This window comes from Haliotis cracherodii, unplaced genomic scaffold, assembly GCF_022045235.1.
Source record: "Haliotis cracherodii isolate W230 unplaced genomic scaffold, xgHalCrac1.p SCAF_32, whole genome shotgun sequence".
Classification (NCBI taxonomy): domain Eukaryota; kingdom Metazoa; phylum Mollusca; class Gastropoda; order Lepetellida; family Haliotidae; genus Haliotis; species Haliotis cracherodii.
Window position 1 is genome coordinate 2,553,594 of NW_027266289.1, and position 18,544 is coordinate 2,572,137.

An 18,544-nucleotide genomic window follows, 5' to 3' on the forward strand; every position below is an offset into this window, starting at 1 on the left:
GGTTGTTGTGACTCTTCATCTTCTGGGACAGCTGCTTCCTCCTCATCCCCAGCCTCCGCCTGTCCACCATGTTCCTCCGCTGCATCAGCCAAGGCGTGGATGCCCTCCAGTTGTACTTCACATCCTGGGGGTGTTTCGGCTACATCTTCCGTCGGCTGGTGGGGTTGGTTGCTATGGACTTCAAGACGTGATTACGATTGACTATTGCAGCACGAAATGCCAGACCAGTGTTGCAGGGGACACTAAGGCAAGCACGTACCGAATTATCAAAGGGAACCCAACCATGGTGTTGACGGCACATACTTCCAGCACATACTTCCAGCACAAACACACTCAGAACAACCAGGCCGCGAGTCTTCCATGTGTGAGCTGTATAACAGTTCATTCATTCCTGGGTCATTCCACATTTGCCAGGACAAAAGCTTGCAACAGAAACAACAAATAGCTGATATTTAGTAATAGATGTTTATTTTTATATAAAAAAGAACCCCTTCACTACCAGTCTAATTACATATGTACAGAGTGAAAGCCACATATAAAAAAATACATGTATACCATCATACATGCTCATTTGATGGGTTATCTCCCTTAAATACACAAGTCAAAGAGCAGGCCATTCAAGATCCACATCAAGCAACAGTTTGCCATCTTACATGCTCACGTCACTTGATGGATTGTCTCACTTCAATCAGACCCTCCTCATGCAACAGTTTACCCGAATAGCGAACCACTTAAATGAAGGCTGTCTGCATCTTTGCTCATGTAAGCAAATCGTCTGAAATATCCCTCACTCACTCACTCACACAATCAATACTGGTTAGTGTGCGAGAAGCACACATGAGCTGTGACGTCATTGGTCTGTTTGCCACATGCCACTTCATTGGCTGGATACGTCACTACCATGGCTAGATACATCACTGCCGTGGCTAGATACATCACTGCCGTGGCTAGATGGTACTAGCGTCGAAGGCAGCAGTGTCACTAAAACAGTGTTCGTCTGTATCTATATCACTAGGTCCTTTCACTGCATCATGTGTATGTCTCATAGAGTCCCATACAACAGTTCCCACACTGTCAGTGGAGATACACCCACCACTCATCATATCACGGTTATTGTCACACAGAACCTCCTCATCCAGATGCTTCAAGCAGATCAAGGTCACTGAGCAATGCTGCATTCACTGACGTCTCAGAGGCCAGTGTTAGTGGATGCAGAGTATAAAGACAAGTGTGACACCTTCCTTGTGTTGTCTATAACATGCAGTTCTTCAAGAACTGACGACCACTACAAGTACAAACGACAAGTGTGACACCCTCCTTGTCGTGTCTATAACATGCAGTTTTTTAAGGACTGACGACCACTACAAGTACAAACGACAAGTGTGACACCCTCCTTGTCGTGTCTATAACATGCAGTTCTTTAAGGACTGACGACCACTAGAAGTACAAACGACAAGTGTGACACCCTCCTTGTCGTGTCTATAACATGCAGTTCTTCAAGAACTGACGACCACTAGAAGTACAAACGACAAGTTCGACACCCTCCTTGTCGTGTCTATAACATGCAGTTCTTCAAGGACTGACGAGCACTAAACGTACAGGAGACAATTGTGACACCCGCCTTGTATTGTCTATAATGTTTATAGAGTTACAAGTGTGACGTCTCATTGTATTGTCTTTCGTGTCAATGACCCACGTGCACTATAATGAGTTGCACTCGCATATAAGGAGAGGACATATCACATTCATGCAGTTCGTACTGCACCAGTCGTCAAAGCGCTTGAGTCCAGCATACCTGCCTGTGGCCCGGCAGAAGTACTTGCCCTTCTGGGCCCACACGTTCTGGGAGGGGCGTGCAGGCGTGGAGTGGGAGGGCGTCCGCTCGCGGGGAGGGGAGAAGATGGACCTTGAGGGCTGTTTGGGAGACTGGCTGCGCATTTGTGGCTGTCGTCGAGGTTGCTGTCTGTGAAGCTGCTGGCGAGTACGTTGTTGAGGACGTTGTTGAGGACGTTGTTGGGTACGTTGTTGGCTGTGTTGTTGGGTACGTTGTTGGCTGTGTTGTTGGTTGTGCTGCTGGCCGTGTTGTTGGTTGTGCTGCTGAGGCTGTGACTGGGTACGGATGGAGTGTGGAACTGTCTGGTGTCTTGGTGCGAAGGGACTCAGGCTCTGTGATGCCCGTGCCTGGGTGTATTCATTGAGTCGTGGTCTGTACGTGTTGGTCCAGGACTGTGTCTGGCCTGGGAACATGGAGAAGGCAGGGTACGAGGGCTCGTCCGGCTGGCACATGCACATCCCCCCGGGGCAGAAGTTGGCGTTACAGTTAGCGGTGCACCATTCGTCCATCCCACCGCCTAGCGTGATAGTGGCACGGCACTTCAGAAGCGGGGTGACGGCGGGACGGTCCCAGAAGTAGTTGACGGGTCTCTGATACTGGTTCCACCACATGGTAGACATCTGGTTGTTGCCATAGGTGCCCTGGGATTGATGACTGGGCAGTGTCTGTCTGTGGTTGACCAAAGGCTGCTGAGGCACAGGTTGGAAGGAGATGACTCTCTGGTGGCCCAAGTTGCTGCTGCGCTGGCTGTACTCCTGTTTGTCAGACTTACGAGGGTTGTTGTGGACAGGTTGTGTATCGTCCTGGCGAGGTGGTGGTGTCCTCATCGTCTTCTTCACTGCATTAGTTTGTGGTTTCTCAGTCACGCAGTTGTGTGTGGTCGTCTTTGTTGAAGTTACACCTTTCGGAATTAATCGTCCATTCTGCACAGGGGATCTTGGGATTTCCAAAACTGTTTGTTTTACTAATGGTCTGATCGTTTGTTTGACAGGTCTAGGTGTCTGTCTGATTGGTCTTGGTGTCTGTTTGACTGGTCGTATTGTGTGTTTGATTGGTCGAATTGTCTGCTTGACTGGCCGTGTTGGTTTTCTGAATGGGCTTTGTTGGCGCTTATTGGAACTGATAAGCCATGATTTTGACGGTCCCCTAAGGACCTTCGCCCTTGGTGCCTGGGTGACAGTTCTGCGGGGCTGAGTTTTAGGTTTAGGCTTAGGTGTTGACTTGGGTCGAGGGGGTGTGGTTTTAGGTGTGGCAGGGGCAGTCTGTCTGACAGGCTTTCTGGACACTGGATGCTTAACCTCAACAGTCTTGGTTGTTGGCTTAGCTTTGGCCTGTTTAACATTTGGTTCATTTTGAACCTTGGGTGGATGAGGCTGTTGCTGTCTTCCCTTGCTGAGGTTGTTGTGACTCTTCATCTTCTGGGACAGCTGCTTCCTCCGCATCCCCAGCCTCCGCCTGCCCGCCATGTTCCTTCGCTGCATCAGCCAAGGCGTGGATGCCCTCCAGTTGTACTTCACATCCTGGGGGTGTTTCGGCTTCATCTTCCGTCGGCTGGTGGGGTTGGTTGCTATGGAGTTGCTCTGCTTCTTGACTGCGGGTTTCTTCGCCGTGGCTGCCTCAGCCGTCTTGTGGGCGATTTTGTTGATGAGGTTTTTCTTGTCCATGTCGTGTTTTGATTCCACTTGAACATTGATCTTGATTTTCTTTTCTTCGGGCGCCTGGGTGGTGGATGGCTTCATGTTCTGTTCCTTCGTCCACTTGGATTTCTTTCCTTTAGGGAGAATCTCAATGTCAGCACAGTTGTAGAACTCTTCCTGGGGACCACATCCGAGGCAGAACAGGCCAGACTTGTCATCCTTGTCCCACGTGTTGCCTAGAAACCAAAAAGAATTTCTGTAACACACCTGAACATGCGTAGAGAAGGAAGCGCTTCTAGACGCGAACATTATTCAGCAGAACATTATTTGGGGGGCCAGATTCTGTTGACACTATTATGAAGCCTGGTTTCAAGTTTAAGATGATGGCTGAATTCAGAAAAAAATTAAAACATATATCTTAATATACATTGTCATACATTCTCTCGTATTAAATGTTTTGTCGACAAAATTTCCTTTTGTTCGAAAGTCCAGTTTTCCATCAGTTAACACAAGTTGTGGTTCCAGTCCCCTATGTCTGTCGAGTGTCGCATGTCGAGTGTCGAGTGTCGAGTGTCGAGTGTCGCATGTCGAGTGTCTATGGTCGCATTTCGAGTGTCGTTTGTCGGGTATCGAATGTCACATGTCGAATGTCGAGTGTCGAGTGTTGAGTGTTGAGCGTCGACGCTCGCATGTCGCATGTCGAGTGTCGCATGTCGCATGTCGAGCTTCGCGTGTCCCGAGTCGAGTGTCGAGTGTCGAGAGTCGAGAGTCGAGGGTCGCGTGTCGCGTGTCGCGAGTCGAGTGTCAAGTGTCGAATGTCGAGGGTCGCATGTCGAGAGTCGCATGTCAAAAGTCGAGAGTCGAGTGTCGAGTGTCGTATGTCGCATGTCGAGAGTCGAGTGTCGCATGTCGAGAGTCGAGTGTCGCGAGTCGAATATCGAGGGTCGCATGTCGAGAGGCGCATGTCAAAAGTCGAGAGTCGAATGTCGAGTGTCGTATGTCACATGTCGAGGGTCGAGCACCACACGACGAGGGTCGAGTGTCGTTGCTGCATGCCGCTCCCAGACCCGACTGCAGTTAAACTATGTGAAAGACGCGTTCACCCCTGATACAAGTGGGTGCGTGGGTACCTTTAACTTTTTAAATTACAGACCAGTCATATCATAGCGTCAAACACAAGAAATATCCCTCACATTTTATTCAATTTTGTAGAATTGAACCCGGGTCGTTGTGACTAGCGGACGCTTTAACCACTGGGCTATTCAAGCTTCCATCAATAAACTGCTGAATTCCAACTGGTCCTAGCTACTAAACTCGTGAAGATCAGGGGTAGAACAGGTCTTCAGCAACCCATGTTTGCCGTAAAAGGCGACTATGCTTGTCGTAAGAGGCGACTAACGAGATCGGGTGGTCAGGCTCGCTGACTTGGTTGATGCATGTCATCGATCCCAATTGCATGGATCGAATGTCATAATATTAATTACTGGATTGTCTGGTCCAGACTTGATTATTAACAGACCGCCGTCATGTAGCTGGAATATTGCTGAGTGCGGCGTAAAACAACAAACCAACCTCGCTACCCACCTGTCCTGTACTTCCACTGGATGACGCACTGCTTGCACGTGAGCCCCGGGGGTAGCTGGACGGTGTAGTTGAAGAAGGCGTTGTATTTCCCCTTGGGGACGAAGTACTTCATCCCCTTCCCGTCCGGCCGCTTCAGTTGATGCTTGTCCAGACATTTCTGTGTCACTCTCTTCTTGGGGTCGTTGACGGGGCAGATCCTGAACTCGAACCAGCCCAGGTGGTTGGCAGTGAGGTGCACGGTCACGGGGATGGTGTCCCCCTCGTGGAAGCTGCGGGTGATGATACCGTTGGCGTATTTACCGCCGGCTTCGTGGTCGTTCTTGCCGTGGTAGGCGTCGCCACAAACTCCGCACTTGCCACTGTTTCGGAGCCATTGGACCTGGAAGTAGGACGGGTTTTAAACATTCTGGCACAGTGCAAGTGATTTTGTGAGTGAGTTTAACGCTGCTTTTAATAGAATTCAAGTTATATCACGGCGTGTCTGTTTGGTGTGGGAGGAAAACCCGAAGTGATGCAGGTCTTAAACGTTTACCACTTCAGTGAAACCCACGAGCACGGGTATGGTGCTGACAGACCTAGAAACATAATCGGGGCGAACCGGGATTCGAACCTACAATCATATGTTTCTGGCGTGCCCAAGGGACGCAACCCTGTACAGCGAATTGCGGCGCCTTAGACGACCGGACCACCCGTGCTTTTCAGCAGTATTTCTTTTATTTTTTACTAGTTCAACGTATCGTCGCATATAATTGAAGATGTCGTCATTCATTGCCCCTGACGTCAGAGACTTGTTAAATATGACGTTTTTCAACAATAGATGACGTAACAACCAGTTCAATCAATGCATACCATTACAAAACTCCGCAACTACATGGTAATCTCAAGTGATTCCGTAGCATTTGATTGGCTAAACAAGTATTGCTTGTCTATTCACAGAACCCGAAAAGAACATTAGGCCACGACCGCTGACGGGCTACTGTTTCCTGATTGGCTGATAATAGAATGGGCGGGGCTTGTGTTGAATTACTGTACTGAACATTGCCACAGATTTCGTACTGTCTACATTTTAGTGATTAAAAGAGCAATATATATGAACCTATTACTGTTGACGAATAATTTTATAAGAATTCACTTTAAAATGTTCTTGCCTTTCTATAAACTATTGAATTCAATTCTTAAATAATTTTGTTTACAAGTTTCAGTGAACATGTGAACCTTTTATGAACTCTTGTGAACAAACATTAGGACACTCAACTGTGTTTGAGAAAATACATTATCGTCAAAAATAAAAGTCACGGCTTCGTATATCACAAAGAACTTAAGTTAATCATTCAAAGATAATCTTTGACAATCAGATATTATGATTGAGTGAGTGAGTGAGTATGGTTTTACGCCGCTTTTAGCAATATTCCAGCAATATCACGGCGGGGGACACCACAAATGGGCTTCACACATTGTACCAATGTCGGGAATCGAACCCGGGTCTTCGGCGTGACGAGCGAACGCTTTAACCACTAGGCTACCCGACCGCCCCCAGATATTATGACATGATAGTAGGATACATGTTTAATACATTGCAAATGACAAAGATACCAGAATCTGTGTACGACATACTTCTAGCAAACATGTAGGAAAATATGAACAGATAACGGCACCGTTTTACGATAGGGATAATAACTTTTAACGTTGTTAAATTTAATACTTTCCCATTCATGTTACAGATAAATATCCCACTATTCAACACGATGTATCCACTATTCAACACTATGTGTATACTATTCAACACCATGTGTATACTATTCAACATTATGTGTGTACTATTCAACACTATGTGTGTATTATTCAACACTATGTGTGTATTATTCAACACTATGTGTTTACTATTCAGCACTATGTATATACTATTCAACACTATGCGTATACTATCCAACACTATGTATATACTATTCAACACTATGCTTATACTATTCAACACTATGTGTTTACTATTCAACACTATGTGTGTACTATTCAACACTAGGCGTATACTATTCAACACTATGTATATACTATTCAACACTATGTGTTTACTTTACAACACCATGTGTGTACTATTTGACACTGTTTCTACATTATTCAACACTATGTCTCTACTATTCTGTTTTACAGTTGATATGTGTTATTTAACTGATTGACACAAACTTGGATGACACAGCCCAGTAAGAAAACAATACTGAAAAGAAAGACACATTATGAAAATATAATTCCGATGTATGATCTATGATTTATCACAGATTGAGGTGTGGAACAAAGGAATTTTAAGAGATATATTTCATCATACATGTTTCCTGTTTTACATGACTAGAATTTGTATGACTGGTTTACCGTTCCTAAGTATCCAACTAAATGGGAAGTGATATGACAACTAGTGTAAACCGAGGAAAGTACACTCAACCACTGCCCAGTTCATTGCATGGACCTCTCCTCATCCTCTGAGACAATACACTTGACCGTTTCAACTATTACAAAGACACCTGCCACATACTCTATGACAGTACATTTGACTGCTTCAACAAAGACAATTGTCTCTTCTTGCATAATAGTACATTTGGCTTATCAAGCTGTTACAAAGACACGTGTGAATCCTCAATACACTTGACCGTTTCATCTATTACAAAGACACTTGTCTCACCTTGCATAATAGTACACCTGACTGCTTCAACTATTACAAAGACACCTGTCACATCCCTATGGCAGTACACTTGACAGCTTCAACTATTACAAAGACACCTGTCACATCCCTATGGCAGTACACTTGACAGCTTCATCTATCACAAAGACACCTGTCACATCCCTATGGCAGTACACTTGACTGCTTCAACTATTACAAAGACACCTGTCACATCCCTATGGCAGTACACTTGACTGCTTCATCTATTACAAAGACACCTGTCACATCCCTATGGCAGTACACTTGACTGCTTCATCTATTACAAAGACACCTGTCACATCCCTATGGCAGTACACTTGACTGCTTCATCTATTACAAAGACACCTGTCACATCCCTATGGCAGTACACTTGACTGCTTCAACTATTACAAAGACACCTGTCACATCCCTATGGCAGTACACTTGACTGCTTCAACTATTACAAAGACACCTGTCACATCCCTATGGCAGTACACTTGACTGCTTCATCTATTACAAAGACACCTGTCACATCCCTATGACAGTACACTTGCCTGCTTTATCAACTATTCCCTCTTGTATCCTGTTTACAAAGTAAAGAGGAATGATAAAAATCATGCGCTTATGGTAACCCAGCGTGTTTGATGTGAGGGCACCGGCCTTTGTTTGCAGTCGACTAACTTCCACGGGCTCCTCAATTGACTCGTACACATACAAACACGTCGGTATTTCCGCTGTAGCAAGCCCAAGTCTCGCTGTCACGAAGTTATCCAAGATTATGACATGACGTCACAACATGACTTTCATCCCGGCAGCATTGTTACGTTGAATATGGATCAATATTGGTTTATACTATTCCTTCATCAGTTGTCTTCAAGGTAAAACTCCTGGCGCCACCTAGCGGGAAATTCTGCTCTCTGGCTGCGGATTGTGGATTTGTTTAGTTGTACTCTGAACGTATTTACAGCTTGTTTACTATTGTCCGAGGCTGGTGTGAGATATTGACCACAAGTCAACAGAACGTGACTACAGACAGGGGCGTCCTATTCTGACAAGGTTTTTTTTGTGAAGTTTGTATTGATCAAGGTGACGCAGCTTCTCTGTCACTATCTTTAAGACAGGTACATTGGAAACTCACAGCGAAATATAAAACCCAAATCTTATTGTTTTACTTACAGCTGTTCCCAGCCCTCTAAGATCCCAAGGCAGGGAAAAGACACGTGCAGAAGTTTGAACATGTCTGTTTTGAAAGGGAGGTCACTCTGAGCAGCACGCTGCACAATTTAACACTGATTGTTTGTTTATTTTGTTTTAGCCGAGGTTAGTTAACAAACGAAGCAATTAAACGTGACTTATTTCAGGAAAAAAGACCTTCAGAAAGTTCCTAATGTTATTGTCTCCATTATTTGACGCAGATCAACAATGTCCACACTGGGAATTTGTTTGTTTAACTGGAAGGACTTCGAGGGATGTTTCGGACAGTGGAATGATTATCAACGTAGTGCTTGAAAGACTCTTATCATAATGAGACGTTATGTTGAAGAGAGAGAGAAGAAGAGAGAGAGAGAAGGAGAGAATGAGAGAGAGGGGAGAGAGAGGGAGGGGGAGTGAGACAGGGAGAGGGAGGGAGAGAAAGAGAAAGCGAGAGCGAGAGAGAGTGAGAGAGAGAGCGAGAGAGAGAAAGAGAGAGAGGGGAGAGAGATAGCGAGAGAGCGAGAGAGAGGGAGAGAGAGAGAGCGAGAGAGAGGAAGAGAGAGAGGGGAGAGAGATAGCGAGAGAGAGGGAGACATACAGAGATAGAGAGACAGAGAGATGATTTTAACACAGGATACGCTCACCTTTTCTCGAGCACCTGGTACCATCACAATGTCATAATGATTCACAAACACATGTTTCTCATATAGTCGGTATAGCACAATGTACGTGATTATTGAAATTGTCTTTGTCACTCTCCTTGCGGAACTTCTAAACACATCTATCGCTAGCCATGATGGTAAAACATTCATAAGAATATTCAGTTGCAAATGAAGTTGAATGAAAATTCTGAACCGGAATTTATTCTGCTTCATGGTCTGACGAAGGCGTGGACATCACACTGACGTTCGGCAGCCACATCTGTACACGCAGATAAGTCATCAATAATACAGTCAGTGTGGGTCCGAGGCTTTCATGTCTAATTGTCCTTAACTAAACAAGGCCTTCCCATGAATCTCCTTGTTCAACCACACAATGTATCACTCTTGGAGTTAGTATTAATCCATTATAATGACGTTATAGTTGTGCTTAATGTCTCATCTGGAGGATATACATGTATATTGCGAACACAATATAACCAAAGCACTGACGTCAGGTCGAAGTTGTCCAGAACAGGGGAGTTTAAACCTGTCTTCATCATTTCATAATCCCTGTGGTGAAACAACCGGTGCTATCCTAAACCCCTATGATTAACTAAACCCCTTTCTGTCGTTATTTCTTAGTAAAAGTTTTGATTTCTGAACCACTTTCCCTCGAAACGTCAATTGCTAAACCTTTTCCGTCGTAACTCCCTCGATACATGTTCATTTCCTAAAACTTTTTTCACTGGAAACAATTTCATTTATAAACCCTTTACAATTTTCTGTCGTAATTCTTCAGATACGGCATTTGCTAAACGCTTTCCCGTCGTAATCCCCAATACACAAGTTCATTTACTAAACCTTTTCTGTCGTAATCCTAGATTAAAGGTTCATTTACTGAACCTTTTCTGTCGTAATCCTAGATACAAGTTCATTTACTGAACCTTTTCTGTCGTAATCCTAGATACAAGTTCATTCATTGAACCCTTTCTGACGTAATCCTAGATACAAGTTCATTTACTGAACCTTTTCTGTCGTAATCCTAGATACAAGTTCATTCATTGAACCCTTTCTGTCGTAATCCTAGATACAAGTTTATTTACTGAACCCTTTCTGTCGTAATCCTAGATACAAGTTTATTTACTGAACCCTTTCTGTCGTAATCCTAGATACAAGTTTATTTACTGAACCCTTTTCCGTCGTTAGTCCCTAAATACGTCATTTCATCAACTTTATTTCTGTCGTAATTCCCCACATACAAGTTCATCTCTTAAACACCTTTTTGTCCCCCGACACAATGTCCGGTGTGATCCTAAACTCTTTATGTCATACTCCCTTTGATAAACTTCCAATGTCTCCCTAAATCCTAAAACTCCGATCTCCAGTGCCGTGTAATAATACCCACCATTGCAAAAATTGTGTGAAAGCGTTTTTGTCCCACAAACATTTCTAAATGCGTCCACAACATTTGTTGGAGAAATTACCCACCTATTGAAGTGTTTTTCCTCAGCCTTTGAAACCGATTCTTTAAACATTTCGTCAATTTGTGTGTGTGTGGCAATGTGTAACCTGGCTGTTAATTTATCAATGATGGACTCGTTGACGATGTTCAGAGGGTTCCCGACATACCACCTTGTAGGAAGAGGAAGCACTCCTCAAAGACAGACTCGCAGATCAATGCCACACATCCTGTTTTGGCCACATATTTCGCCAGCCTCTGACAAAATCAATCAGTTTGAACTAAAGGCATGTTCAACATAGCCCAGCCTGATCAATGTGTCGGAACAAGGAAGTGATGAGGTAGTTATCGCGATGCTATTGTTTAGGGTTAAATGTTTTGTGGGTGTGTGGCTAGTTTATCTTTTGTATTTGTTCGCCTCAGTGTGGTCAGTGTCGCTAATGTAGAGACACACTGTGTTGTGTAACCTCCCATCCTTTCCCCCACGGAGATTGGACGTGTATTGATCATGTATTACGTCCGTATGACGTTTGTCCTTACTGTGAGTACACACACCAGGGACTGGCTTGCTGGGGATGTTAATAAAAAGAAACAAGAATTTGAAGCAAATATGAATATTCGTTCTGTGCTTACTGCAGGTCACATCTGGGTTCGACCCTTGGCCGGAAACAGATCCCCCCCCCCCCCCCCCCCCCTCCCAGGGAAGCACCGGGTGGGGCGGGGGAGGGTGCGGTAGGGTTTGCTATGGGGCAGGCAGGGAAAGGAGTGTGTAGGGTGACACGAAATTCCTAAAACGGTGGGACTATCCTTAGTATGGACTTCGTTTGAAGTCGAACCCGGGACACAGGCGTGATGAGCTAACGCTTTATCAACTGCCCCCACCCCTCAGATCAACATGTGCCAAAGACACTGTGTGGGTAAGGTCCAGTGTTGGATTATATGTAAAAGCCTTGATGATATAGAATATATCATTGTGTACATCTTGCATCTAACACATGCATTGTTCAGCATTGCTCTTATGTCATTCAAATCTTTAATTTGTAAAACTTAAGCCTGAGATTGGTTGAAATGGGTTTAAAGTCGGGTCTAAGATTATTGCACTTATTGTGCATAGTGACGTGCACGCACCTGTGTGTGTGTCTGCTTGTACAAGTCCATAATAATGCCGATATTATAGTGTAAGCGCACTAGATACCATGTCCCATTATAACATGAATACCCCACTCAGACACAGCTGCAGTATACTGACGCCGAGCCGACCAGTCCTTGTTTTAGACCCTACATGCCAAACGCCAGACAGGGTAACAACAAGTACCATCTATTAACGTCTTTTCGTATGACACCGGGGATCGAACCCCGGACCTTCTCCACTTCGAGCGGACAGTCTGCCACAAGACCACGGAGGCGTCACTTAATCATGAAAATGGATTAGGAACAAAAGACCACATTTCGTCATAATTGTGTCGTATGCCTGTTCATTCCACAGAGGACTAGTGCATATTTTCTTGGTTTGTATTTGGTTGGGTTACGTCCCCTGGGAGTGTCAGGAGGCGGTAAGGAGTTTCACGGTAATGGATCATGCAAGCCAGCGTCACCAATAGAACGAGGACGTTTACCAGGCTACCTGCGTCAGTTGGCTGCGATGTTCTCCATCTATCTGAGAAACAGGTAAAGTCTGGTTAATACATCACCGATGAAATCCCCAGGGACTGATGAGAATGTGAACAGAGCACGTAATCTGAGCTGGAAGTTCAGGCGTCTCAGGTCGCCTACAGCTGACAGAAGCAAACGCGAGACGGCGAAAGATGACATCCTGGGAAGGGTGACCACAAAGGCATGATTCGCATCGGCCACATGAGTCCTGCGGGTACAGCTCCGCGCCACTAAGTCTTCGAGTGCTTTGTATTACTCGAGGTAATGCCATGTTTGTCAATCGCCATGTTTTTGGCTGTTTTTATTACTGAATCAGATAAAAGAAACGTTTGCAATTCTGTTCTGTGTTTTTTATAACTAAGAAGAAGATTATAATGTTTTGCATCACTTTCCTGCTAGAGAATAAAGCGTTGTACTTTGGATAACGTAAAAAAATATAGATGGTGTTTTTTCTCACTCCAAGGAGAGACAACAGACATGACTTAACCAGATCGACACCTCCGCGCCCCGTTGCCATACATCCCCCCCCCCCTTCCCCTTCAGGCTGGTCCCTCCTCTTGCCGCAGCCCCCGGGGAGAATTGGAGACGGAGGCACAACATACGTGGCCTAACTGAATTGACACCTCCTCCTTCGTAACACAGAGACACTACCCCCCTCCCCCTCTCTTCCCCCGTTATCTGCCTCCTTGATCCCCTCTTCCAGCTTAAAGACCCTCCATTGTCCCTACCTCGACAACAAATGATGACGTGGGTATCTACACCTACATCGACCCCCCTCCCTCTCTCCCTCAGATATCCGACCGCCTCCGTGGTCTAGTGGTAGAGCGTCCGCCCGAAGAGTGGAAGGTCCGGGGTTCTATCCCCGACCGCGTCATACCAAAAGACGTTAAAAGATGGTACTTGTTGTTACCCTGTCTGGCGCTCGGCATTTAGTATACACATTAAAAAGGGGCGGGGTATTTACTGAATGTACAAATGGTATTTCTGCCAAGACCAGTCTGAGGAGCGATTGAAACACTCTGCTAAACGAACTCGATCACTCATTTCTCATTTCAGTGGATCTAGCTGTCATATTGCTAAATACTGCTAAATACTGCTAAAACCGTGGCAAAACGATCCTTACTCATCTCAACGGTGAAGTACGGGAACGGCGTTAGGGATCCCGGCATCACCATGGAGACGATTGGTTAAAACTAAGTACAAGTCACTTGTTGGCACAAAGGGCTCATATCCGTATTGTATTTATTGTACTTTTTATATATTGGGAAAATCAGTCAATTTCTTATGCATCTATGTGTGGACATAAGTGTACTGAAAATTCCACATCTTAACTACAACCGTCTGTGTCAAAAACGTTAAAGAAATACGAGACATGGCTGATAAAATATAAACGATATTACCGCCTTTCACTTGACAGATAAAGTACCGCCTCTCACGTGACAGATAAAGCACCGCCTTTCACGTGACAGAAAAAGTGGCACCAGACATACGGAAAAGTCACCTGTCCTCTGAGGTTGGTCAAGCCAACACACATGTCCAGCGTTGACCACCAGCGTCCAAATAGACAAGCTGATTCCCCGGGGACAAATATTGATCAGCGGACAGGGGATGGCCGATGTTAATTGGAATTAAATTTACATTACGTTAAACAACCACGCTCCTTCAATACGTGCGCCCTGGGAATATACTCTCAGGTGGAACATGTTAGTGGCTTAACTCCGACCCCGACCCCACCCCTCCCGACCCCACCCCTCCCGACCCCTTGCGTCCACGGCTGCTTCATCCTACACCTACCCGTGCGACATCCTCGACTCTACCACCTCTCCTCTGGTTCCAAGGCCACCGCGTCCCTACAATCCCCCCTCCATCCCTCCTCTTCGAGTGCGACATCCTCGACCCTTCCACCCTTAGGTCAACGAAAACCTCGTTCCTAATCACACCCCCCCCTCCCCTACCCGCCGACACCCACCGCCGCGACCATGACATCCCCTCCCTCGTGCAACGACAACCCCTTTGCCACTTCTGCGTCTACAACATCCCCACCACTCCCCAGAGCAACATTTGTAAGCGTCGTGGCTCTTATCCCTCCCAAAGTCCTCCCGCAATAGAGCATGGAGCACTAACAGTGCCTCACTCACTCACATGCATGGAATGGAAATGCATAAATGCCCCAACTCATTTGTAAACGACAAGCTTTCATCCTGAACAAGAATTAGATTGTAACTCGAGGTTACGTGATTAACACATAATTACAGTAAACTACGGTTATAACGAACCAAAAGGGACTACCAATTGTAGTTCGTTATAACCGTTGTTCGTTATAAGCACATATACAGCATAACTACAGCAACATTTTAGGGACAAAAAAGTAAGTTCATTATATCCGTAAGTTCGTTATAAACGCAGTTTACTGTACATGTCAACGACTTGACAATTACACGGAATTTGAAGCTTTGTCTTAACAAACCACACGACATGACTCAGTCGCGCCATGAGGGAAATCATATCTGTTCCGTTGGACATTGAGTCTCTTTTACATTTTTATTCTACGGTACGTTATTGACATTTGATTACAAAACATTCAGACAATGATTACAGACAATTCGACAGTTCCCCGGCATTTGAAACGTTTGGCTTCAAGAGCAAGACAGAAGCCCAGGATCATCCCCCCACAGGCGAGTCCCCCAGTACAGTCCCACCGTATGCTGCCACAGTTCTTGTAGTCGGGGTAGGCGTCATTGCCTGCGACAACCATGGCCACACTACCCCCAGTGCATATCTCCCCTACAGGCGAGTCCCCCAGTACACTCAGACCGTATGCTGCCACAGTTCTTGTAGTCGGGATAGGCGTCATGGCCTGTGGCAACCATGGCCACACTACCCCCAGTGCACACAATTCATTCAGCCATTCATCGTCTTGACCATCGGTCACGTTTCTTTATATCATACTCCTAATTGTTTCCTTCGTGTCACGCCACGACATTATGATGGAGGTCGCGTGCTTAAACCGACGAATTTGTAAATGACGTAACATTAGTGACGTGTTTCGGAAATGTGCGCGTTTCAGTTCCGTGACTAGCCATGACTTTCCCCACGGTAACGCTAGACCACACCCCTGAGGTTTTCCAGTAGGTGCCGCACTCATGACGGAACTAGACATCCATATTATTTGATTCGAGTATGCGTCATTAGAACGATCGTGTCCATTAGAACAAATGTCTCCTGTCAAGACTCAGAATATTCCAATTTTAAAACATATCTATGCCGAACAACAGTCAAACGAAAATTAAGCCCATTTAACGATAACTTCATTGGAAGGCACTTCAGTTATTACTGTGACTTAAGTACGGGACTAAAGAAAGTATACACTCTAAAATCGGATTTTACCAACAATTACAAATGTTACCAAACCGTTACTAGGCTGAAAACAGCCACCGAAACACTGCAAACTTAGGTCCAAAACACAACTATAATGCGTATCAAATGCATCACCATCGAATATCAATTTCTTGTTTGTTTCATTTTAAGCCATATTCAAACACGGCGTATACTTCTTTTGCCGGTCAGTTTAGCAACATTGGCGTTGATTTCTTCCTTCTCCCAGAACACCACTCAACCTGCCATCGGGACATTTCGGTCACCTCCGGTCAAATGTTAGTATATATATATTTTTGTAATGAGGGTTATCTATATAGAGTTGTGAAGTCAGTCCTTCTACCCTAGGCTCCGTACTGTCTGCTCGAGATCGACTAGCGGCAATGCTAAGTGCAATACATTGGACATAGATCACTCACCATTCTGCCGCCGCAGTAGAGTTCGTTGTCGTTGTAGTTGACGGGGTTGTTGAAGCCGAGACGCCACATGCTGTTCCGGGCTGGCGGGTCCATCAGCCGCCCATGAGCGTCACAGAGGGGTGGTAACACAGACAATGTCAACGTGGTCATTATGAGAGAAACGGCAACCATGGCAGCAGATGACATGCTTGGGTATTATGACGAAGAGTACAGATAGGGCAGGAAATACACACAGAAATACAGAGATAGCGAAGACCAATCAGCCACACAGTCACAGAGCTTTTAAGAGCGAAATGGACAGAAACAGAATATACGGCTGAAATAACGGAGACCTATCGGTCAATCAGTCACAGATCTTCTATCACTTCAGACGGACGTCCATATTGGAGAAATATGTCAGATTTGTCAATGGTAGAAGGAACACGTGAACTCTCTGATGCACAAATGATTGTTCCAGAGGTAGGTCCTTCGGTCCTTCAGAAGCCGTGGTAACGTCCAATAAGGTCTCAATACAAGTTCTGTATCCACGAATGCCGTATATGAAATGTTGGGCTGACAGGATGCAGGTGCTTGTCCACGTACAGAACTGATTGCTCTCTCAAGTCACCTGCTTATATACCTGCCACGAGCATGCGCAGAGAACACTGGCCTATTGTCTTGTGACCGACTATGGTGCGTCACAGGGCAAGGAATGACAAGACTCTCCGGCCTGCTGCTGGTGCTTGTGATGCTGATGCGAGCTCCTCACAGCGTCTTGGGTTGGTGTTTGTACAGCACCGTCAGCTCGGCTCCTTACAGCGTCTGGGGCTGGTGTTTGTACAGCACTGTCAGCTCGGCTCTGTAGGAGGGTCAACATGGCGGGGCAGAGACGACAAGCTGCAAGTGTGTAGGACAAACGGATGGAAGGCAAAAACCGAGCTGGACAGTCAAGCCGCCATTGTTTAAAACTACACTTGTCCGCGGGGGGAGGGGAGGGTAGTGCACTTCACAAACCCGACAACAGCAATGATCAAATGCATTCGGGTTTTTCCGTTGGTTACTTTTCGGTTTTAGAAACATTCAGAATCACCCTAGTGCTAGTAATGAAGGAGACTCGGGGTGACAAATCGGGAAACCATGTTTCGTAACACTGCAGTGTTATGTTCTTGCAGAGAGGCATTGTTTACACTTGCTGCTGGAATTGGGAAACAATTAAGGATGTTCTGTAATATTTGTGCTTCTTTAATGACACACGTAATTTTCTTGCCTTAGCGGTTGCAGACAATTGTAAAAATGGGAACGCAGCGCCATTAGGGTGGAATGTGGGATCGGTTTACAAAGACACTACGTGCATATAACTACCATGCTGTCATCAACCAGCGTTGTGGATACTGGTGTAGAAACACAAGAAAGTGGCATTAACAAGTATTTAAAGATACTAGGATATATTTCTAAAAAACAATCTATGTTTGTTTCAGGATGATGGGCATGTATGCTACCCAAAAGAAGTTAAACAACACCCGATTGTTTCAAAAGTAGTTTAATCAGTCATACACTCCGTAACCATTTGTGTTAAACTTTAGAGGTTGCATGATTAGAAAACATCCGCTAACAATGTGAGATAACAATATGAATATTTCATTTTTCACTTTATTATAACGTGTTCGTATCGTTATGGGGGGCACGGGTGGCCAAGTCGTCTAAGGCGCCGCGATTCGCTGTGCAGAGTTGCGTCCTTTGGACAAGCCAGAAACCTATGATTGTGGGTTCGAATCCCGTTTCTCCCCGATTATGTTTCTAGGTTTGTCAGCACCATACCCGTGCTCGTGGGTTTCACCGAAGTGGTAACCGTCTGAAACCTGCATCACTTCGCGCTTTCCTCCCACATTAAGCTGACACGCCGCGATATAACTGGAATATTGTTAAAAGAGGCGTAAAACCCAACTCACTCACTCGTATCGTTATGTATCGTGTAGTTGTCCGATTTTCGATCACGAACATTCATACTACTTAGTTTCGTTTATCCGACATACTCGTTAATCTGACATACTCGTTAATCCGACATAATCATACGCAACCAACCATGTCGGATTAACAGGAT

General features: G+C 45.3%; 1 protein-coding gene across 1 annotated transcript; it reads right to left on the bottom strand.

Moving 5' to 3' along the window:
* Nucleotides 1–1,701: 1,701 nt before the first annotated feature.
* LOC139477188 (putative uncharacterized protein DDB_G0268364) lies at nt 1,702–16,650 on the bottom strand. Its single transcript, XM_071259748.1, has 3 exons — nt 16,465–16,650; nt 5,056–5,434; nt 1,702–3,707 (listed from the first exon to the last, which is right to left on the bottom strand). The coding sequence occupies exons 1-3, from the start codon at nt 16,648–16,650 to the stop codon at nt 1,702–1,704; spliced, it is 2,571 nt and encodes an 856-aa protein (XP_071115849.1).
* Nucleotides 16,651–18,544: the final 1,894 nt, after the last annotated feature.

Excerpts from the sequence above, each read along its gene's own strand:
- LOC139477188 (XM_071259748.1), bottom strand. The coding sequence starts at position 16,650 with ATGTCATCTGCTGCCATGGTTGCCGTTTCTCTCATAATGACCACGTTG. Across the intron at positions 5,435-16,464 it reads TCTACTGCGGCGGCAGAATG|GTCCAATGGCTCCGAAACAG; the intron begins GTGAGTGATCTA and ends TCCTACTTCCAG. Across the intron at positions 3,708-5,055 it reads CCAGTGGAAGTACAGGACAG|GCAACACGTGGGACAAGGAT; the intron begins GTGGGTAGCGAG and ends TTTGGTTTCTAG.